Raw genomic sequence first — 20213 nt, 5'->3', positions numbered from 1 at the left:
GTTCCGGGGTCCAGGGGCAGTCTGGGTGGGTGAGGGGCCAACTGAAGCCAGGGAACCTCTTCTTAATACCAAGGCTTTAGCCCTGTGAGCCAGGGCTGAGCTCTGACCAGCCCCTGTGGTGCTCCAGATGCTAAGTGAGGCACAGGTAGAGTGGGAGGCCGGAGTTCGTGGGACCAGGAAGCACCAGCTTTAAGCAGAGTTGGGCCTAGGCCCTTCCCCATAGGTGCTGTGTCTCACAAGTGACTTGGGGAACTTCTGACTATACCAACTTCCAGAGCACCTCCTCTTGAATCTAGGGCCTCAGTGATTTCTCTGTGCTCAACTGGGAACTGGGGCGGGCCTAGAACAGACCCCCTACTCTACCCTTTTAGGCTTTATGGGTGAGCATGGCTAGGGTTAATGGCTTTGGGCCTTCAGGACCTGGTCCTAAGTTGGCCCTCAAGGGGTACATGGGTTAGATGTGGCCCTCACCCCAGCACCTTCCTCCTCTTGCCCTTTCCTACTCCCCCTCCAACGACCAAGCCTGGAAGTCCCTATCCAGCTACACAGGTCCTCATTATCTTCTGAGATGGGACTAGCACAACCTCTGGCACATCATACCTGTACTGTGAGTGTTGACTCTAGCCTTGAGGAGGGAGGGGGCATTTTTTGCTTGTAGCCTCTGCTCCCTGTACAGGAGGCCCAGGGCCTAGAGACCTCAGCATATGGACACACCTAAGCCCAGAGAGCTCAGCCAGTCCATGAATGAGTCTTAATCCTCTCTCTGCCTCTGCTTAGCCTTCTCCCTAGCTGCCTCAGGTCAGCCTAGTTTGAGGCCCTGGTCTCTGTGTCCTTCTGCCTTCCCAGACCTACATCTCAGGTTCCCAGGCTGGGCCATCCTTGTCTTGTAGCGTGGACTTGTTCAGGCCATCTCTGCCCTTCTTGGTGGTCCAGGCCCAGTGTCCTAGCCTCTCTCTATGCCTGTCCTCTCAGCCCTGTTGCTCAAGATGGCAGATAGTGCTTAGCATGAAGGCTAGAACACAGCAGGCACTCATAAAACAGGAAGAGCTGTGGTCACTGTCCCTGTAGCTGTTGCCGTTCTATGGGGGCCCTAGAGGAGCAGGCTCTTCCTTCCCAGGGAGCTGGGCCTCTTCCCCTTTCCCTCAGCCCCTGACCATTGGCTTGGTCAGTCTCCGCCTCACTCACACTCAGCAGGTCCCTCCCTTCTGCCTCTAGTACAGTCATTTACTCTCCAGTCCACCCTAAGCACTCGCTGCCTTTCCCTTGGCAGGAACTGGAGGACTGCCTGCCGAGTATGGGGGGCAGGGGACCGCCTCCTACTGATCTTGCTTGTGCCCCCTCCCAGGCCTAATTGGTTAATTGGCACCCCTTGGCTTCACTCCTAACTGGGCACAGCTCTGCAGATCTGTCCCCCATCAGTCACGCCACCACATCTGAGACCCACCCCCTGCCTCCTGATCACATATATGAAAATTGGGACCTGGGGCCAGCCTGGTGGTGTAGTGGTTAAGTTTGCATGCTCCACTTTAGCGGCCTGGGGTTCACGGGTTCAGATACCAGGCACGGACCTATGCACTGCTAATCGTGCCATGCTGTGGCAGCATCCCACATACAAAATAGAGGAATAGCTCAGTGACAGTCTTCCTCAAGCAAAAAGAGGAAGACTGGCAACAGATGTTAGCTCAGGGCTAATATTCCTCACTAAAAAAAAAGATTAAAAAAATTGGGACCTGAAGTTAGTGGTCAGAAGTCATGTGGCTTGATTGGGATGGGGGATTATAGTAGAGGCCAGAATTGCCTCCCTTGACTTCCTGCCCAGCCCACTTATGGTCCTCAGCCTCCTGGCACGCAGAAGTGACCATGGCGCTAACATGAATAAAAGCAATAAAAGGACTTGAAGAGGGGCTGGCCCTGTGGCCGAGTGGTTAAGTTTGCGCGCTCCGCTGCAGGCGGCCCAGTGTTTCGTTGGTTCGAATCCTGGGCGCGGACATGGCACTGCTCATCAAACCACGCTGAGGCAGCGTCCCACATGCCACAACTAGGACCCACAACGAAGAATATACAACTATGTACTGGGGGGCTTTGGGGAGAAAAAAGAAAAATAAAATCTTTAAAAAAAAAAAAAGAGGACTTGAAGAGACAGAGGGGTTCTGCGTGTGGGAGGAGAGATGGAGTCTTCTTTTCTGCCTCTGCTCTCTGGGCTCTGGGGCTGGGGGCCCTCTTCTCTGACTACTGGAGCATGTTGGAGGCTCCAGGACCAGTGCCCTCCTCTCCCCTTCTTTGTCAAAGACAGTGGAGTGGAGGAGTGCTGGATCCACATGCCCAGGAGATTCCTGCATTGTTGCATGGGCAGGGCTGGCCTGTTTGAGCTGGTGCTATGGAGCTGGATTTGAGGGTGGGTGGGGCTGTCTGGCAGGCCAGGTACTTTCTCATTTGGCAGCTGCCACCCCCTCACCTACCCTCTCTAGACCGGTCAGATCAGCCTCTGTGGGCCCACTTGTTACTGAGTCAACAAATCAGGAAGTGGAGGGACTGGCGGCCTTCTACAGCAGAATCCTCAGTAGTGGTTTCGCTGCACCTGAGCTTCTCCCCAGGCTCCCCATCTCCTGGAAGGAAAGAATCTGAGATGCTCTTGTGCTACCATGCTGGTGGAACCTTCTGAACTGCCAGGGGCGGGCAATTTGCTTTTAAATGTGGATCCTAGGGAAAGCATCAAACCCTAAGAAATGCAATTAGCGCACTTTTCAGCAGATGTTGATTGCTTTGAGATGTTTCCACCCTGGCCAGCTGGCCTTGCTCATAACTTTCAAAGCTGTGCTCCCAGCTTACTGTCAAGATACGCTCTGCTGGGACTTCCAGGGTCTTTTCCCCATCCCATCCAGGAGCTGATGTCACCCCTCCAGGCTTCAGGCCTTGGTGTTGTGGATTCTAATGTTCTCATAAATGACTAACAGTTTTCCAGAGCATTCTGTCTGGCAGGCCTGGTCCCCAGTGCAAAACACGTGTTATCTTACCTAACTCCTGTCGTTCCCATTTTATGGATGAAGACACTGATATTCAGAGAGGTGAACAACTTGCCCAAGGTGCACAGCTGGTGAGTGGCACGGCTGGGATGTGAACCTAGGCAGTTTGATGCTAGAGTCTTAGCATCTAAGTCATCCCCTGCCTCATGCAAGTTTATGGGGACTTGGGAGGATCTCTGAGACTTGGCCTCTGGAAGGATGCTGGCATTGTCCTCCATGGATCCACTGGGAGCTCTGGCAGCCCCAGCTGGGCCCCACGTGATGCTGCTGGTGTTTGTCTATATCTTCCCAACTCTCCTCACTGTTTGGGACTCTGTGCTTGTTTAAGTGGATGGGTGGTGGTCCTGCAAGGCCAGCACGCAAGGACCATGATGGCTATGGGGTTGCCTCAGAAAGGTTGTGTGGTTCATCTCAAGCCTTGTGAGTTGCAGACAGGTCCAGCTCAGCAGAATCCAGAGTGCCACAGGAAGGAAGTCAAGTTGGTAAGTGGGCGAGAGGAAACTGCAGGGCTGGGCTGGCCAGGGGAGGTTTCCTGGAAGAGATTGCCAGCTTTCATCCAGGTTTCCAGTCTGAGAAGGATGTGGGTGACAGAGGAGGGCACAGGGTGTGTAGGACAACATGCCCTGGTTTGGACAGCTCAGTACCTGCTGTGGAGTACCATTTCCCCACTCATAGTCTTGTGTCCAGCAGGATGTGGCTGGTCTCAGTGCGGGGCTGGTGTCCAGGCCCTGACAAACCCTGGGGAGCCATGGAAGGAGTAAAGGGCTCTGTGGAAGAAGAGGCATTCTCGTAGGACCTTGAAGGATGAGGAAAAAAGGTTGTCAGTGACTCTGCCTCTCCATTTGCCCACAGCTCAGAGTCATAGCTCACCCCACCAGAGGCCTCTGTCTGTCTTTGGTGCTCTCCCTCACTAGATGGGCAAAAATCCTTCCTCCTTCCCCCGGAGTTTTCTTTCGTAGCATCCCCAGGACCCTTGTGGAGGGCTATTGCTGGAGGTGCTGTATAGGGCTTCTGGGTCTCCTGTGCTGTCATTGTTCAGTTCAGGAAGGGCCTGGTCTCCATGACAACAGAGGTCTGTTCTATCTCTGCCAAGGTTTGCACTTGGAGGAGCTGTTTTCCCACTTGGATCCCTCATCTTCCTCTCTTAGAGCCTCCTTGGGAGATCACCATGAGAGATCTCTGAGAAGGGGCAGCAGGTGGAGCATCTGGCTCTGCAGTCCCCCATCCTCCTTTGGCCTCAGCCTGGCGACTGGCTGCCTTGTGTCCAAAGATGACAGCCACCAGGCAAGAGCTGAGGATGGTGGTGATCCCTAGGTGAGGGGGCATTCCCAGCATACCTTTGCCGTAAGAGTGTGCACCAAACCCTTCCTGCATAGGTGAGTCTGCTGCTCTCAGGGCAGTGAGGCATGGCTCCCAGGGGCTCCTGTGTTTTCCCAGGAGAACTTTGCTTTCTGCTGCCCTCACTCCCATCTGTTCGAGATCTTGTGTGGCCCCACGTAAGAGGCTCCCTGAGGTTGAGAGAGGAGCAGGGCTCTGGGCTTGAGATTCTTCCTGCCACTTTCTCCCTGAGTGACCTTGGACAAAAGGCAGTTTCAGAATCTATTGCAATACCATTGTCTTTGTGGTGCAGTTAAACCCTGGGTTTGAGCATGTGACAGGAAGCAGAATTCAGTCTCGGAGGCCATAACTATCCCCGAGTTTCTGCTATGAGTTAGCACAGGCCAGCAGACACTTTCAGAGGGCGGAGTTCTCATTTGGGGCCTCCTGGGTGCATTTTCTTTGGTGGCACATTATTGGGCTTTATGAGAACTCACTTGGGCTCACTCAGCACCTGGGGAAGCCAGCCCCTTGTGGGGTGGGAAAGAATGGTGTGAAAGGAACCCTCCCATCCTTTTGGAACTAAGTGGATTAGGTCCTGTGTAATTGTGACTAGAATGCTGCTGTGTGGGAACCAAGAGGGTTTGCTTAGAGCGCGAGCACAAGGCAGCTGTTTGGGGGAACAAGGAGCCTCAGGAGGCCTTTTCAGCACTGGACAGGCCAGAGATGCTGAGAATATTGATTTTGGTTTTTTTGTGGGTTTGATATTAGAGTTTCCTTTTTCTTCAGGCTAGGGCTTTGTCCTTGCTGCTTTCTCCTTGTGGCACTTTCTATCTTTCTATCTTCTCTGCCTCCTTGTCCCTCTCATTTCTTCTTTCCCGTCTCTTTCTTCTGCTGTCACTCAGTCTCTCCCCTCTCAGGCCTTGCCACTAATATTTGTCTCATAGGTCAGGCTCTGCTGGGCCTCTTCTCAGCAGCCTGCAGGCTAAGGGCAGGCGGAGGACACATGCGGGGCTGGTCAGGTGCTGTGGATTCATTCTAGTCAACCTGAAAGTCTCCCCTCTCTCAAGGCAGGGTGGGGGTAGGACAGGAAGGAGGAGCACCTGGCTGTATTCATGCCAGTCACAGTGTCCTCTCCTGCTGTGGGCCTTGATCAGGTGCTGGTGGCCTTGGCAGATGGAGCAGCGGAGTCAGGAGCATTTGGGCCAAACTCGTGACCCGAGGCATCCCCTGTGGAGTGTGGGAAGTCAGCTTCAGCTGCCACCCTGTTGTTGGGTCTCCTTATATGCCTCAATGGTCTGAGACTTTTTCTTGGGACAGTGGTGCGAGACCAGGAGCATTATGACTCCTGAGGATTCCCTGGCTAAGGTTGGAGAATCTGGGGTCTGACTTGAACCGAGCCTCAGAGCCAGCCAGAGGAACCTGTGGAAGGGCTGGGAGGGCTTGAGACATGAGGTGCAATCTACCTCCATTTTGGAGGGCAAAACTGCATGTGCACTACCCCCACACGAGCTGGGATGAGCACCCCAGAGCAGCTGACTCTAGCCTGCACCCTGCACCTGACCCCCCTCACCTCAGTGAAGCTCAGAGGTTGTTTTCAGGGGTGATGGGCTAGGGCCTTGATCTGCTACACCCATCGCCCCATTCCTAAGTGTTCAGCCTCCACGAGGGACTCATAGCTTGTTTTGTGGATGTTCCTCCAACGTAAACAAGCCCCCTTCTCAGGATGTGGCAGAGGGACTGGAAGGTGCTCTCCATGCTTTCTGTTAGGCAGTGGCACATGGGGTGCGGTTGGGGTGGGGCATGGGGATAAGAGCATCCGCTTATCCCTTGAGTGCTTCCCATGTGCTAAACACGAACACAGCAGAATCTAAGAATGGGTGGTTTTCACCCCCATGTCATGGATGCAGAGACTGAGGTTCAGAAAGGCAGAATAACTCAGTCAGGGTCACATAGCAGGGGCATGTCCAGCCAAGTCATGGCTCTCAGCCGTCCCTCCCTGTGTACCAGGCTCAGCCAGGGATCAGGAGCCAGGTCCCTCTCCAAAGCTGCAGTCTGCCCATCTGTAAGATGAGGTGCTGAGTGTTTTGCTTGACAAGAGCCCTTCTGGCTGTGAAGACCCTTTTTGATGGACAGTGATCCTGGGCAGTGCCAGGGAAGCAGGCAGGTGGTGGGGTCCACCTTGCCTCTCGCTAGGGCTGCTCTTGCAAATAGAGAGGCAGCATGGAGACTGGCTAGAGGGTGCCACAAGATGCCTCTCCTAAGCCAGCTAGAAAGTGGTATTGCCAGGGAAACAGTCAGCTTGTGGTGACAGCACTAGCAGGGTCTATGTTCTGCTAGGGACAGGGGCTCTGGGGTTATGACTCAGGTTCAAAGACTCCTCTCCACTGTACTCCATGGCCTAGTTAAATCCTGAGTCAGGCTGAGCCTGTACCAGGGTGCGTCTTTACCCTAGGAAGGCCTGAGAGAGTGGGGATGAGTCATTGCAGCCCATTCCAATGCAGGAATGTCCCTCAGTGCTGCCAGGCTACCACCCTGGTCTCCCAGAGGGCCAGTCCTTCCTTCTTCCCCAGCTTCCTCTTCCTCATGGTTGTGGCTCCATGACATGATCAGAGACCAGGAAAGTTTCCCAGGAGCTGTCTTGGTGTTGGAACCCTGGGAGCCCTCTAGCTGAACAAGAGCAGGAGAGAGACAGGGGCCAGGAGCCAACGGCCAAGGGAGTTGGAAGCCAGTCCCTGCCTCCCCTGGGAGGAGCTTGAGTAGGGCAATGGCTGCCTGTGCTCACCCAGGCCTGTGTGGGGAGCTACAGGGACGTGGATGAAGCCAAGGGAAGTGAGAGAGAGGCCAAGCAGATATGATGTTGGCTTCAGGAAGAGAGGTCAGGGGTGGAGTCAGAAGCTTCCCTAGGGTCCCTGTGCCATGCCTCTGGGAGTGGTCCAGTAAATCCTCCCGACCCCCCACTTCTTATTCTTTTGTTATCTTTGTGACATCTCCAGGGGGAGAGAGACCAACTGTCATTCTTCTGAGAGCCAGAGGCTGTCAGGTCCCATCTCTCCAGAGCTGGGCAGAGGCACAGCCTGCTGGGTGCTTCAGCAGGGGTTGCCTGGGCATGACCTCACTGGCCCTGGTCACTCCCTGCTTAGGAAAGGTGGCCACTGCCTTCTGTAGCCCTGTACCAGTTATGCAGGGATCACAGCAGCACAGTTGGGGAACAGACTGTGGCTGCGGTGGGGTCTCTTCATGAGGAGGGACCATTGAAGGGATATTATTTTTGAGATTAGAATAAGACGCTTGTCTTATTCTACTTGTGTTTGCTAAAATTTTCCAGTCTTATGATGGCAATGTCCTATTTTTATACTACCATAGAAGAAATAGATCTAGGGTAGTGTTTTACCAACGGTGTAGCTGATTTTGACAGAAAAATCCTTTTTTCCTCTGAGAAGTTAAAGGAGGATAATATAAGCTGGACTTCTGTGTGTGTACTCAGGGGGCTGACAAGGCACCTGTGTGGCCTCTCCTCAGCCCCCTATGGGAAGGCTGTGGGCAGAATGCTGGGATCTGGCACCTGCCTGTCACAGAGGGAGTTCTGATCCTGCCAGTTACTCAGTGAGTAACCTCCAGGAAAGCCGGGAGGTCAGAGCTCTCTCCAGGCCTTGTCCCGAACCTGTACAGCAGATGCTGCCTGTTCCCCTCCCCTCTGTTGCCCTTTGTGAGGAGAGTGCATGCACATTTCACAGCTGGGGAGCTGGGACTCAGGAATGTTGAGGGACTGGCCCATGGTCACCACATAGTTTGCAGAAGGGCACGTTGCTCAAAAGGAGGCATGGGGGCCAGCCCCATGGCCTAGTGGTTAAGTTTGGTGCTCTCTGCTTCAGCAGCCCAGGTTCAGTTCCCAGGCGTGGACTGATACCACTTGTTGGCAGCCATGCTGTGGCAGCCACCCACATGCAAAACAGAAGAAGATTGGCACAGATGTTAGCTAAGGGCAGATCTTCCTCAAGCAAAAAGAGGAAGATTGGCAACAGATGTTAGACCAGGGCGAAACTTCCTCAGCAAAAAAAATAAAAAAGATGCATGGAGGAGTTGAGGGGTATAAAAGTGCCACCTGAGAGAGGAAAGATGTGTCTCTTCTCCAGTCTGCCAAAGCTGAGAGCTGGGTTAGCTCCCTGGCTTCAGTCCCCAGCTGTCTGCCTTGCTTCCCACCCACCAGGGTCCCTTCCCTGAGATCAGCCATTACCACTCTCTCCACCCTGGAGGGATTGCTCCCTCCTCACTGAGCCTTTCACAGCAAAACAGGATCCATAGACTCTTTATTCTTGGTCCACTTTTGCAAAGCCCAGTCCAATCCTGCCCCTCTCAGGATCTGAGACCATTTCCTGTGAGCTGCTGGATTGGAGGGGATCTGCCTCTCCTGGGTCCCAGAGGCTGCATCTGGATTTCTGGATTTCCCCAAGTTCTGGAGAACAGGGAAGTGAAGAGTGTGAGGCCACCTCAGGGCAAGACCCAGGGGAATCCTGAAGCCAAGCAAACCTTGAAGCCCATTTCCACTCTGCATGCACTTGGCACTGTGCTAATCTGAGCTGTATGTTCTCATTCCATCCTCATGGCCACCTGGGAATGTGAGTACTGTCACTGTCTCCATTTTCCAGATTGAGCCAATGAAGCTCAGAGAGGTTGTATGGCCTGCCCAAAGCCACAGGCAAGTGGAGGATGGCCTCTGCACCTGGTATCCAGGTCTGACCTGTAGCCCTGTGGTCACAGCTGGTCCTTTATAGTGTATAGTTCCTGACCTGGGGCACTGGGACCCACCCAGGGGTGCCCCAGTTAGCACTCATGTTCCCACTGTCTTGTTCCCTCCCTGCCTGGGAGCCCAGTTCAGCTCCCTCTTTCTGGAAGCATTCTTCGCCTCCCTGACTCCCCTCTACCCCTCCCCAGATTGGCACTTCTGGCTTTGTTTCCAGATTGTCTGTGACTGGTGGGAAGCAGATAAACTGAGGCCACCGAAATTTAGCAAATTGAAGGAGTCTTGTGTTCCTGAGACTTGACAGTTTCAAAATGCATATTGGCTTTCTTGTCAGCAGAGCTTCCTGGGAAGGGCGGAGTTTCCTGAGAAGACAGTGGGCTTTGAGCCTCAGCTGCTCCCTCCTTTCTCAGCACTCTGGTGGGAGGTGGTCAGGGAAGCCCCCATCCTGTTAGCTGTCCCCACCCCTACCCCCTACCCCCTGCCATCAGGTACTGGGGCCTTGGCCTGGAGGGGATCAGCTGTTTGGGGGACCTTCTTTTCCTGGGTTCCCTTAGGAGGGGTTAATCTTCCCCATCTTGCCTGCTCTGACAGCATCTGGCTGGAAAGAAAGGATAAGGGAAGAGAAGGAGACAGGACCAGTTCCATAGGGCCTGTGTTCTCATCAAGCATCCTAATTGGCAGTAATTTATCCAGAGACCCCTAAATCCTTGAGGACAGAATGCCTGTGGCAGCGTTCCCAGCCCCAGCTCTGGGCCTGGCTCCCAGCAGGGCCAGTGAATGTTTGCAGGAGTCAGGAAGGGATCTGTAAAATGGGCAGGCGTCCATGGGCATGAGGGTTGAATCCTGGTTCCCAAAGGCCACCCCAGACTCAGAGGTGGCCACGTATGAACCACGTGACCAAAAGAAGCCAGAAAACCTCCCTGAGCTGAGTCTCCTCAGCTGAAAATGGTGGCTAATGATGCAGTTGTTGAAGGGCAAGAGCTAACAGGTATCATATGCCAGATACATGCAGGGGCTCCATGAACATCTGCCACTGTTATAATAACCACGAAGTGGCAGAGCCTGGTCTAGACTCACGGGTGTGGGTTCAAGCTCCACATATAAAAGGAGCAAAGCAGCTACATGCATGATCCCCTCTGCCTAGATGCCAACAAGTCTGGGTTCAAGTTTTGACTCTGACCACCCAGCTGTGTGACTTTGGACAAGTTGCTTAACCTCTCAGAGTCACAGTTTCCCCACAGGTAAAAAGATGATGCTGGTTCTTCTCAGGATATGGTGAACACTGAATGAGGTGGTATCTGTGACCAAGCACTGTGGCCAGCACAGCACTGGCTAAGCACCAGGGAGAGACAGTTGTTATAAAGGGGGCACTAACACTGACCTGATGCCTTCAGTCCAGAGAATCTGGCTGGGGCATGGGCACTGGGGTCAGTGGTATCATGTAAGCCAACCTCCCTAGAATTTAGCCTCTCAGGTGAGAGGTAAATGGAGAGGGTGAGATAGAGGACAGGATACGGTTAGAACTTAATGAAGCGAGGTCTGATCTGGCGTAAGGCCAACTAATCCCTAGCTGCAAAATTGGTTCCATTAGCTTCCTTAATGAGCTACAAAAGCTAGGAAAATGAGCGTGTGTGAGAAGAATGGCACATGTCTGAGGCTCTAAGTTGAAACTGTGGCTAAAAAGTTAGATTTGACACTACCAGCAGCTCTCCAAATAGCACTAGTCCCCTTGTGGGGAGGGGGAGGGTGAAGGCAGTGAGTAGGGGACGACTCCAGCTTTATGAAGAAGATACTGAGGTCTTCAAAAGGAAATTCCTGCTTCTGAACCCTGAATTTCAGGTCAGTCTATACCACCCCATCCCTGAAGCTATGGCTCTGCTCTGAGTGGCCAGAGCAGCCAACAAGGATCACACTCGTGGCCAGGGGACAGGGTGAAGCATGTTAATAACCCTCACTGGCGCTAACAGCATAGGCAGGGGTAGTCTCAAGAGCTGACTGTAAAATGAATCCTTCTATTGCCATGGTGTCTCTCATAAAATTAGAAATATATCTCCATGGGAAAATAATCCCAAATAACTACAACTGGGATCCAGAAGGGACCTTAGATAGGCTGAGTTGAAAGCTCTTGTCAAGGAAGGAGTATGGTAGGTTCAAAGTGCTTTTCTTATCTGCAACCTCCCTCTGTAGAGAATAGGGCTTCCCCACATGAAAACAGTATGAATGACAGGGGCCGGCTCCATGGCCAAGTGGTTAAGTTCGTGTGCTCTGCTTGGGCAGCCCAGGGTTTCTCCAGTTCGAATCCTGGGTGCCGACATGGCACTGCTCATCAAGCCATGCTGAGGCGGCATCCCACATGCTACAACTGGAAGGACCCACAACTAAAAATACACAACTATGTACTGGGGGGGCTTTGGGAGAAAAAGGAAAAAATTAAAATCTTTAAAAAAAAAATGAATGACAAACCTCTATTTTCCTATAACGTTCTTTTCAGTTCTGCTGCCTGAGTGTTTGGCACTGAGCATGTGTGCTGTGGTGTGATCCACAGCCCAGAAATGCAGCTCTTCAAGCATTCTGGCTGATCACCTGAGGCTAGGATGACACCCCCAGGGTGGGAGAAAAGGTACTGGAGGGACATACCAGCCCTTCCTGCCTCTGTCCTCTCCATACTCTGGCTCAGATCAAAGCTGGAATCCCAAGCAAGTAGAGGGCCTGGTGATGTTATCTCAGCCCTCCTGACAGTCGTGCCAGGCTGCATTGCCAGTGCTGGCCTCAGTCTTTATGGCAGAATCTGTGTTAGATATGTTCAATTGAACCTTTCTGTATCTTTTGCAAAATTATTGTTGAAGGCGTTGCCAGAATCTTATATTTTTCTCTCGTATAAGGTCTGATGCTAAAGCCCTTTTAGAATTTGGTCTTGGAAAAAGTTCAATGAATGTCTTCATCGGGGGGATAAAAGCAGCAGAGCCTACCTGGTTTCTTTCTTTGCCAAGATTCTCAGGAAGGGGCCAGCCCGGTGGTGCAGCAGTTAAGTGTGCACGTTCCGCTTTGGTGGCCTGGGGTTCCCCAATGCAGACATGGTACCGCTTGGCAAGCCATGCTGTGGCAGGCGTCCCACATATAAAGTTGAGAGAGGAAGATGGGCACGGATGTTAGCTCAAGGCCAGTCTTCCTCAGCAAAAAGAGGAGGATTGGCAGCAGATGTTAGCTCAGGGCTAATCTTCCTGAAAGAAAAAAAAAAGACTGCCAGCAAGCTCAGAATTAAAATGTGTGCTTGATTATAGTTATGAACTTACATGGGTTTCTGGTACATTTTATCTTTCTCTTCATTCTAAAGAGAATCTGATGTTTTTTCTTTTATTTGGCTTCTATCATGCTTTAGAATTATAAAATGCCTCAAATCCTGTTGTCAGTGAGCAGGGCATGTAGAAATAATAGGACTTGTAGTGGTCCATGAGGCAGTGAGAGGAACTGGATCCCTGGCCTCCAGGAGGTTCCCTTTGCTATAGGGATGATGTCTCTTAGGCTGTGGGTTGTCATGAAATCCAGAGTTCAAATATCTTAATTTACTGCTGATGGGAGAAATTACAAGCCAGCTCTCTTCCCCCAGAAGGAATGGGTGTTCTGAGAGAGGTCACCGAATAGCTTGGCCTGGGCTGCAGGTTAATTGACTGGGGGTATGGAAGTTGGGGTGGGGTGGGGGAGGATGCCTGTTCAGGCTGGTGGCCTTAGGGCCTCCTGTGTGTGTGAGACAGATGGACATACTATGAACGCTTGAGAAGAGCTCAGCCCTGGGATGAGCTGGAATATAGACACTAGATATGTATGGGCAGGCGTATGGGTCTGCATAGGTGGCCCTTCCTGGGCTGGGAGGTGGCTGGAGAAGGGTGTTGGGGGCTGGTCCCAAAGCTGTGTCTTTACAGAGTTGCTGCAGACATCCCAGCTCTGTTTGATGCTCTAGGAAGATGGAGAAGGTGCTTTTACAGCTCTAGGCAACACGAGGTGATGGGCCCTGCGGCAGAGATGGAGCCTTTGGGAAAGAAGGTCTGAGCAGAGGCGTCTGGGCTTGGTCAGCTGCTTGGGTAAGGCTGTCACAGGTTGAGTTGTGGCAGCAAGACCCCCAGTCTTTCTTGGGCACCTCTCTGTGCCCAGTTCTCTGCTTTTACTTCAGAGGCACTTCAGAGAAATGGAAAATATTGGATGAATAAGTAGATAGATGAATGGGTCCCACTCTCTGGGGGTTCAAAGTCAACACTGCAGAGGCTGGAGATGCATACATACCCATGGTCCACACACTCATACACATCCCCCACGCCCATGCTCCCTAATCCCATACACACCCTATGTATACCTCTACCCATGTTCCCATGCACACACTCTTCCCCCACCCCCCCCCCCCACCCCCCCTGCTTGTGCACACACCCATGCGCCTATGCACACATTTATTTCGGAACAAGTTTCCCGAGTCTTGCAAGCTGTTGTTTTGGTAGTGCCTCCCTGACTTGGGGCCACCCCCTCCTCTCATTTCCCCTCAGGGAGGGGTTGTCTGGATGCTCTCTCAAAAGTCCTGTCTCCTCCCTGTTCCTGCCTTGCCACACTCCATCCGGGTGGCCCCAGGGCAATGACTTCATCCTCCTGAGCCTCTTTTTCCTCAATCTGTAAATTGGGGCTGATGGTCCCTGCCCTGCTTGCTTCACAGGGTGGCACAGAGCATTCCCATGAGATAAGGGAAAAGAGTGTTTTGTAAACTGCAAATTGTTTTCCAGACAGTCAAATGCTGCTGTTGTTTTCCCAGCTTCTGAACTTAAGAATTCCTCCACCTATGTGTAAACCCTGTTCTTGGGTGGGAAGGAACACAGCATGGAGGTAGTGAGGAGACCTGGCCACTTCTGAGGCTCTCATTCTACCTAGTGATGCTGGAAGGGCACAGGCAGGTGTCTGTGGAGGCATGGGCCCCCTCTGCCTTCAACCTTTGCTGGGGTCCGCTGTCTGATGGGGTTGGCAGGGGTCTGCCATCTGGCTGTGGACTCTTGGGCAGGTAAGAGAATTTGGCAAAGCAGAGTGAGGGGAGAAGGGAGAGGGGGAAACCACTTCATCAAAGCCTGAGGATAGAGCAGTGTCATGTGTTCAAGGAAATGTTATCTCAAATTGAATGCTTGTCTAACTTCAGTGGGGCCCACATCTCAAGTACAGCTGGGAGCCCCTCCCCTAGGAGAAAGCCAGGGTTCTGTCTCACAGGTGGGTGTGGGGGTGCCTGTTGGGCACTGGCTGGAGCCCTGGGGCTGCCCAGGAGCCATCACAGACTCTCCAGCTTTGGTGGACCCCTGGGGGGGGGTCCCAGGGGATGTAGGGTAGGAGTGTGGCAAGGGAGGGGATCTTGTTAGGTTGTCAGAAGGCCATCCCATCTTCTTTTCTTCCCAGCTGTGACTGGGGACCAAGGTACCAGGTGGCCCTCATCAGGTTCAGGCATTTGGGCGTGGAGACCCAGCGGCTGCTCCATGGGGGCAGTGATGTAGGAATGGGGCTACAGTAAGTACTTTGCAAGAAGCCCCTGACCAGAGATCCCCCTGTGGTCCCCCTCCCACCAATCTAGCCCAAGCCCTGCAGCTTAACATTGGTGAAACAGACCCAGAGAGGCAAAGGACCACCCCAAGTTCACACCAAGAATAGTAGAACCTAGACCTCCTGTCTCCTAGCCCTCTGCTCATTCCCATGCCTAAGAAGATGGGGCTCTTCCTTGGGGGTACCTTTTATGAAGCATAGTGAGGACTCATGTATCTGCATGAATGAAGCCAACTTGTAGCAATGGCCTTGTGGGCTGGAGCAGTTGGGCTGGGCTCCTTGGAAGAGGAAGTTAAGTCTGGTTTACCAGAGGGGTGGGTGAGGTACAGTGGGGTGCAAGTTTGGCCTGGTTGTCATGTCTCTCAATTTTTGAGCCTTTCAGGGTCCTCCTCAATTTAATCTTATTCTGTCCTCATGATGAGTTGTGAGGGTTTTTTCCCTTTGTCCCCACTTTATCAATTTGTTCACTGAATCTACAAATATTAGCTTAGTCAGTGCTTTGTGCCAGGCCCTGTGCCCCAGTACTGGGACCCAGAGGTGACCAGGCAGATTGGCCCTGCCTTTGTGGGCCCATAGTCTGAAGAGGGAGGCAGCATGGTGCTGGCTCAACTGGGGAAACAGCCATGTGATTTGGGATTACTTCCAAATTACTTCCCCTCTCTGTGGTTTAATTTCTCAGTTAAAGAGGGGTGATAATGAAGTCCCTTCCTTCTCATATTTATAAGGTGCTCACAACAGAGCCAGGCACATCGAAAATGCAGTATCTGTATGTGTGTGTGTGTTTGTTTAAAGAGTTATCAAAGGAACAAGCTAATAGTAGGTTGTGAGCAAGTGCTGCACAGGGGGGAGATAAAAAGGGCGATGACGTGGGAGCTTTCTGGGGAGCTGGAAATGTTTTCCATCTTGATGGGGGTGTGGGTCACAGGGGTGTGTGCAATTGTCAAAACTCATTGAACTGGACTCTTGAGAGCTGTGCATTTTACTACATGTAAAGTATACCTCAATAAACAAAGCATATATATAAAGAAAGAAAAATAAAGAGAGAAGGGAGAATGAGAGACGCTTGAGGTCCTCTTTAGACAGAGTGGTCAGGGGGGCTTCTGAGAGGGGGTGACATGGGATGATTCCTGGAAGAGGAGAAGGCTCTGGCTGTGGGGAAGAAAGATGAGGAAACTGAGGTTCTCATAGATTTGGGGCCACATTTGAGGTCAACCTGAGACATCAAGAATGACAGCCCAGGAGATTTCTTGGCAGCTGGGTCTGGGTGGGGTCAGGTCCAGGGCTCTGGCCCCTGTGATCTTCCCTGCAGAGAGGCCAGAGGGGGACATTTATTGTGTTTTCTGGGAGCAACCCTCTCCCCGCCTCTGTGCCTGTTCTCAGGGCCTTGGTACACAGGGAAGGACTATTTTAATCCTTGTGGGAAATGGATTCCTAAATATGGACTGAGTGGGATGGGAGGTGCTGAGAGGCTCTAACCTCAGCAAGGCACAGGGTGCAGGCCCAGGCCAGGAGCCTCTCTGGCCCCTCCTTGGCCTCACCTCCCTCCTCCTTTTCATCTCTCATCTCCTGTCTCCTTCCAGCCCCATGACCTCCCATCCTTTGATTGTTCAGGAGCCCAATGTTTTCTGCTAGGCCCCAGCCAGGGACCTGGTTAACCTGACCTGCTTCTGTTTTCAAGCTGCTTCCAGCCTAGTGGGAGGTACAGAAGCAAAAACCATTGGAGGAGTTTGCTGGGGGACTTTCTAGAGGAGGAGACATCTGAACTGAGGCAGGAAGTTTTCTGAAAAAGAGGGAGTTGGGGCCGGTCTGGTGGCATAGTGGTTAAGTTCGTGTGCTCTACTTCAGTGGCCTGGGGTTCACTGGTTCAGATCCCAGGCATGGACCTACATACCACTCATCAAGCCATACTGTGGCAGCATCCCACATACGGAACAGAGGAACCAGATGGCAACAGAGGAAAAAGAGGAAGATTGGCAGCAGATGTTAGCTCAGGGCAAATCTTCCTCACCAAAGAAATAAAAGGAAGGAGTTGATACAATGGAGAAGGAAACAGGGCAAGAGTGCACGTGGCAAAGGCATAGAGTGAGGCGTGTTTGTATGTCGTTCTGGCCAGATCAAAATGTGTTCTGGGGCCAGGGGTAGCAGGAAATGAGGTGGGAAAGGGAGGCAAGCCCTGGATGCCAGGGAAGGAGGTGGCCTTTATCTGGAGGGTTGGGGTGGGTATTTAAAAGTAGAGAAGGGCCAGAGAGGGAGAGATGGGGCTGAGGACCCCATCAAAAGTGTTCCAGCTGTGGGCTTGGGATTTTATGTGAGAAGAGAGGACTCCAGTGTATGGGTGAGATGCCAGAAGTAGGGCAGAGTAAGGAGGGGGTTCAGAAGCCAGCCTGGGGGCCCCAACAGGACACAGTCATGTCCGGCTGGGGAAGAGGTAGTGAGGGCCAGGGAAAAGGGTTAGGAGGCCAGGCAGAAAAGCGATACAGAGAGCACAGAGCAGAGGGGGTGGACAGTGCATCTTGGGTCTTGTGGCTAAGGACTGGGGTACCCCTGGCCAGAGCCACCTCAGGACACTGTGGGGGCAAGCTGATGTGGTAAGTGGAGGTGACTGAGCCTCTGCCCCCAGTGCTATGAGCAAAAACCTTGTGCTTGGGAGTAGTGTGGGCATGGAACCAAGGGACATTCTGGGAGGCAAAGGCAGCACGAGCAAAGGATCTGTGCTTTCCAGGCTGGGAGTGTCTGCCCACAGCAGCCTCCATGCACACCTTGTCCCAGACTGGGTAATGGAGTAGGGACTCCAGAGCTGGTGGAAGGGCTTCCCCAGCTACCTGTACTGCTAGGCTAGGGTTGAGGGGAGCAGTGCCAGAGGTAGAGGTAACAGCCAGGGGGCAGCAGATGTGAGAGCCCACTGCCTTCCTCCCTGCCCAGTTTACCTTTGTCTAGACAGCTTGATCCCAGAGCCTACCCCACAGAGTGCCCTGGCAGAGGGGAAACCATCCTGTCCAGGGGTGGCCCAGGGTCCTGTGGTACTGAGCAAGATGGCTGATCTGAGCCCCAGTCTTGGGTGTCAACCCTGGTCCCCAGCCCAGCTCAGCTAGGAAACAAATGTGGCTGGGCCTTGGGTAAGCAGCCCTGCCAGGGGATGGCTTGTCCCTGCTCTCCCCATTCTGGGCCACCTCCCCCTGCATGCTGACTTCTCCTCCTCCCCCAACGCCTCCTCTGAGCAGGACTACTCCAGGGCCTTGCTCATTTCCGGTGATTGGCCTTATGGTTGGCAGCCATAGCTCAGGGCTGAGTTAACCTGAGCAAGGATTCTGACACCCGCCCACCTGCTGCCTGGCTTGCTGTGATGCATCCTGTGGGGATGACTCCATTATTACTCCGTTTTACAGAGCTGTGGGCTGCAGCTTGAAGCTGTCAGTGTTTGCCTGAGGTCACACCAAGTCATTGGAGGAATTCAGTCCTAAACCCAGATCTCATTCCACTAAGCTATCACCTCTCTCAACTAGGGTACTCTCTGTCCCTAGACTCTGCCTCTGGGTCCACAACCCTTGGACCATTCCATTGTAAAAATGAGGCTCAAGGTGTGTGTGGAGTCCCTGGCCTGGGGTCCCACGGTTGATATTTATCTGACTGCAAAACTCACTCAATTTCCATTTCACTTGCTGCCCCCGGGGAGGAGGGCAGGGACTTCTCTGGCCTCTGAGCCATTCCAAGCTGTGAGCCACCTCCCAGGGCCTCCCTGAGCTAATAGCCAAGCTGCTTGAAGCTGACCCTCAGTCAAGTCCCGTGCTCCAATATGCACAGGTCCAATGTGCTCATTGGACCACAAGTCAGGAAAACCTGGATTTAAATCCTTATTCTGTCCTTCATAAGCTGGGTGACCTCGGGCAAGTCACAATTCTCTCTGAACTTACATGTCCTTGTCCGGAAAGTGAGGGCAGTGGCACCATCTGGGTGGCTGTGGGGGAAGTGGGCTATGACCTGACACTTTCTATGCCTACCTGCCCTCAGCTCCTGTATGACAGCCCCAAGGCCCGGCAGGAGGTGGACCACCACTGGCAGGCCTCTGGGGGCCCCCACATTGTGCGCATCCTGGACGTATATGAGAACATGCATCACAGCAAGCGCTGTCTCCTCATCGTCATGGAATGGTATGCCGGTCCACCCTGCCTCCACGCCTCACTGCTACCTCTGTGGCCCCCAGGCTCCCGCCGTTCTTCCAGGGGCCCTCCCTGTTCTTCAGATAGCAGCTTCAGGAGGCACCCCAGTCCCTGAGGGGTAGTGGAAGGGACAGCTGCAGGCCCTGTCCATGGAGCTGTGCAGCTGGCCACAAGGGCATTCCCACAAAGGCGGGAAGGAAACTACAGGGGCTCTAATATGGCCTCCCTAGGTGTGATTTCCACTCTATGAGGAGGGGCTTGAAGAGCTGTCAGAGAAGGCCACCAAGCCCTGAATGTGGGTGGGGGGAAATATGGGGAAGAGAGGGACATATATAGTCCCCTCAGCTTTCTCCCTCCTACCCAGATTTGCGCTCCTATGGTCCCATCAGATGCTGGGTGATCAGGGCCTAGAACCAGGAGCCAGCAGCCTCCTTCACCCTGGGCTTCTCCTGTAGCGCTGTGGCTTAGCTCTAGCCTTCCTCAGACCCTGGGTCCTGTGTCTGGGCCTCCAATTCCCCCCCATCTGCCTTTCAAGTCCTCCCCTCACCCTATAGGTTAGCAGCTCTTGAGTCAGATTTGGGGTTCAGATCCTGGCTCTACTCCCCACTAGCTGTGTGACCTTGGGCAGCTGTTAACCTCTCTGAATCTTTGTAACTCCCATGTAAAATATGGAAGAAGATCTTAATGTAGCATTCACCGTATGCTTGACTCCAATCTAAGTGCTCCATGTGTATTGCTTATTCAGACTTCACGACTCGGTGAGGTTGATGCCATAATCCCCATTTTGTAAAAGAGGAAGCTGAGGCACAGAGAGGTGAAGGGACCATCCCAGGGTCACATAGCAGTGCACACGAAGTGTTTGCCCAGGGCACAGCACATGGTAGGTGCTCAGAAAACAGTGGTCATGATGACGATAATTGACATCTCATTCCTTATTTGGGTAAACTGAAACTTGGTTGGGGATGGGGTACCCAAGCTCCAGCCAGGTGGGGGCAGTGCCACTGGGAACACAGGGGCTCCCTGGTGAGATCTGAGCCCACCACCCTTCCCTAGTTCTAAGAGTTCAGCTCAACCCACCCAAGCTGACAAACACCCATGCACCAGGCTCTGCAAGGTACAGGAAGGCTGACAGTCACTATTCTCTAGGGAAAGAGCTGCAGGGCCTGAGGCCTGGCCCCATGATTCAGGACAGGGGCAGGTTGATGCCTGATTCTCCCCCTCCCTGCTTACAGTCACCTTCTCTTACAGCATGGAAGGTGGTGAGTTGTTCAGCAGGATTCAGGAGCGTGGCGACCAGGCTTTCACTGAGAGAGGTACATGCATGCAGCTGGACCAGTGGGGCTGAGATAGATCACACAGAGTTACTGTGTGATACTGGGCAAGGCCCTGCTCCTCTCTATGCCTCAGTCTCCT

General features: G+C 53.0%; 1 protein-coding gene across 4 annotated transcripts in view; it reads left to right on the top strand.

Moving 5' to 3' along the window:
- Positions 1–20213, top strand: part of MAPKAPK3 (MAPK activated protein kinase 3) — a 29627-nt gene that overhangs the window by 2276 nt on the left and 7138 nt on the right. For all 4 annotated transcript variants that reach the window (XM_070577093.1, XM_070577095.1, XM_070577094.1 and 1 more), the window contains exons 3-4: positions 18652–18791; positions 20049–20113. In XM_070577093.1, coding sequence (XP_070433194.1) covers positions 18652–18791; positions 20049–20113 — 205 coding nt within the window. The remainder of the gene's footprint in view (positions 1–18651; positions 18792–20048; positions 20114–20213) is intronic.

This window comes from Equus przewalskii, chromosome 15 (genome assembly GCF_037783145.1).
Source record: "Equus przewalskii isolate Varuska chromosome 15, EquPr2, whole genome shotgun sequence".
Classification (NCBI taxonomy): Eukaryota; Metazoa; Chordata; class Mammalia; order Perissodactyla; family Equidae; genus Equus; species Equus przewalskii.
The sequence above is the reverse complement of the archived record's forward strand: the minus strand, read 5'-3'. Positions and strand labels throughout refer to the sequence as shown.